The following is a 2559-nucleotide window of genomic DNA, read 5'->3' on the forward strand; positions in this document are numbered from 1 at the left end:
CACTCCCTTAAAGCCAAAGAGGTCTGGAGGGGGCAGCTGGTCCCGCACCTTGTCCTTCAGTGAGATCTAGCTCGGTTGCCCCATCTTATTTGGACCCTAGACATCTCTGACGGGTCTCTGGGGCACGAGGCTCTAGGCCTAGGTGAGCCCTCCTCTTGCCGTGATATCTGGGTATGTCCCTCCTGGTCCCTGGGGCTCGGTTTCCCTTCTACACAATAAGTCACGCTGAGGATGCCCATCACTCTGGGGTCAGCTCAGGCTGGTTGTCAGGATGGCATTGGCTCAGCGTTAAAAAGTGAGGTCTGGGGGGTAGGGGAGGCCATGGGATTGTCAAGGGCGGGGAAAAAAAGGAGACATATGTAATACTCTTTGTAATACTTTAAGCAATAAAACAATAAAAAAAAAGTGATGTCTGGCTGTTTATCAGGCTATTGACATTTTTCAGAGCTCCTTCTGTGTGTGCCAGGGGCTGTGCCAGCCCATGAGAGATGCCACCATAATGTAGGTGTGAGGCACAGCCATGGCTTCTGGGAGTCCCTGTCCTCTGTGCTCCTCGGCACAGGGGCTTCTCTGGGTGGTCATAGGGGCAGAGCAGGACAGGCAGGGAAGAGGCAGCTCTTGAGGGCAGTTACTGGGTTCTCACTCCTCTTTCCTGCCTGGCCGACGGGTCTACTTCTAAGACCATATTCCTTGCCTGACAGGTTTATGGAAGAGTGGGGGATGCTGGGTCAGGGCCAGGCCTAGGCCTTTTCTGCCACCCCGAGAACTTCTCACATCCTTCCAAGCACCTGTGCAGACTCCAGGCTCAGGGCGGGAAAAGTCTTGGGGATCATCCATCCTGTTCATTTACCTGAGGAAGAGGTAAGGTTTGCTGAGGGAGAGGCACCACTGAGTGGTGAGGGACCACTGAGTTCTGAGTTCACTAATAAGGAGGCACAGGCACTCATTAAGCACAGTCATGGTGCCCTTCACCATGCTAAAGACCTCAAAATCACTTCATTCTGTGCCTATGACAACCCTGAGATGGATATTATTTTTTCCCACTTCAAGGATGAGGAACCTGAGGCTTAAAGAACTTGAGCTGTCAAGATCACAGAAAATAAGAGTAGCCTAATGTGTATCTACAGCTTTCTTACTAGAGAGTGCCCAAGACATCCAAACATCCTGTTGTGGCAGAATGCACAGGAGAACCACCAGCCAGCACTCTGAGGGAGGAAAGTTTAACCTTTATTTCGCAGATCTGCTAGTCCAGGGGAATTCCGGATCCAAAGCCTGCACTGAACTGGTGGGGAGGCTCTGACCTACACATCTCCTCCTGTGGCGGCCTGAGGGTTCCTGCAGCTCCGCCCAAGTCAGTCTTGGCGGGGGCCTTGGGGCCATGCTCAGCAGCTCCACCCAAGTCAGCTGTGGCGGGGCCCTGGGGTTAGGCTCTGCAGCTCCGCCCAAGGCAGTCAGAGTGGGGAAGAAAGACTCCAGTTTTAACCAGATACTGAACTAGGTTGCAAGCCCCCACATTTTCCTTTTCAATCCCACTGGCCTCTTCTTTTGCCACCGTTTCCAAATGCAGGAGAGCTTTCCCTCTAGTCTGACCCATGACAAGACACGTACAGGATGGCAGGAACTCTGCAGTCAACCATCCCAGCAAGGTCTGTCTTCCCTTTGGAAGCTTAAATCCCTCTGGAGCCCTGTTCTGGGAGAAGGCAGGATGACTTTAGGGGACCACTGAGCAGGGTAATAGGTGTTACTCATTGTTCTAGTTTCAGGTGTACAGCAAGATGTGGGATTTTTAAAAAAGATATGTTTTTATTGATTTGAGAGAGAGAGAGAACCATCGATTGGTTGCTACCCGCACCCCAGGCATGTGCCCTGACCAGGAATCAAACTGGTGACTTTTTGGTGCGTGGAACGATGCTCAACCAACTGAGCCACACGGGCCAGGGCAAGATGTGGGACTTTTGTATGTGGCACCAGGGAAGCCAAGTCCGGGGTAGACTCATAAGAGCCCTGCTGAAGCCTGTCTGTTCCTGTGCTGAAATCCCAGCTGCTTCCCTGAACCTGTCTCCAGTCTACAAAGGCCCCAGCTGAGTCACTTTCTTCACTGGGCCCCCGAATATACTACTACTTCCTTTTCTTCTTAGACTTTTCCTCATTCCTCTCCCTCAGGTAATCAGTTGTCCTTCATTCTGCTTACTGATAACAGCTTTCTGGATAGTTCTTTGGAATCATCAGTCCTTGATACTTACTGTCAATACTGGCAGTCTCATTCCGTTCCACGGAACGGGTGACAAAGGAGATGATTGACATTAGCATTCCTGGAAGCACACAGCACAAACATGCAAACACACTCGAAACTATATTGTTAGACACGTAAGCACAGCATCCTATATAATAAAGAGGTAATATGCAAATTAACCCTCACGCCCTCACAAGATGGCTGCCTGCAACCAGGCCAGCAAGGGGGTTAGTGAGGGACAACCAAACGACTGAACAGCAGGCTGTGAGGGGTGACCAGGCCAGCAGGGGGGGCAGCTGGGGGAGACCAGGCCAGCAGGGGGGGGG

At 51.7% G+C, this 2559-nt stretch overlaps 1 protein-coding gene across 1 annotated transcript in view; it reads right to left on the reverse strand.

Annotated features, from left to right (window-relative positions):
* Positions 1-960, reverse strand: part of LOC102242911 (WD repeat-containing protein 7) — a 9216-nt gene extending 8256 nt beyond the window's left edge. Inside the window, exon 1 of the mRNA XM_014548729.1 lies at positions 851-960. Coding sequence (XP_014404215.1) covers positions 851-960 — 110 coding nt within the window. The remainder of the gene's footprint in view (positions 1-850) is intronic.
* Between the last annotated feature and the right edge of the window lie 1599 nt (positions 961-2559).

This window comes from Myotis brandtii, unplaced genomic scaffold (assembly GCF_000412655.1).
Source record: "Myotis brandtii unplaced genomic scaffold, ASM41265v1 scaffold521, whole genome shotgun sequence".
NCBI classification, from domain to species: domain Eukaryota; kingdom Metazoa; phylum Chordata; class Mammalia; order Chiroptera; family Vespertilionidae; genus Myotis; species Myotis brandtii.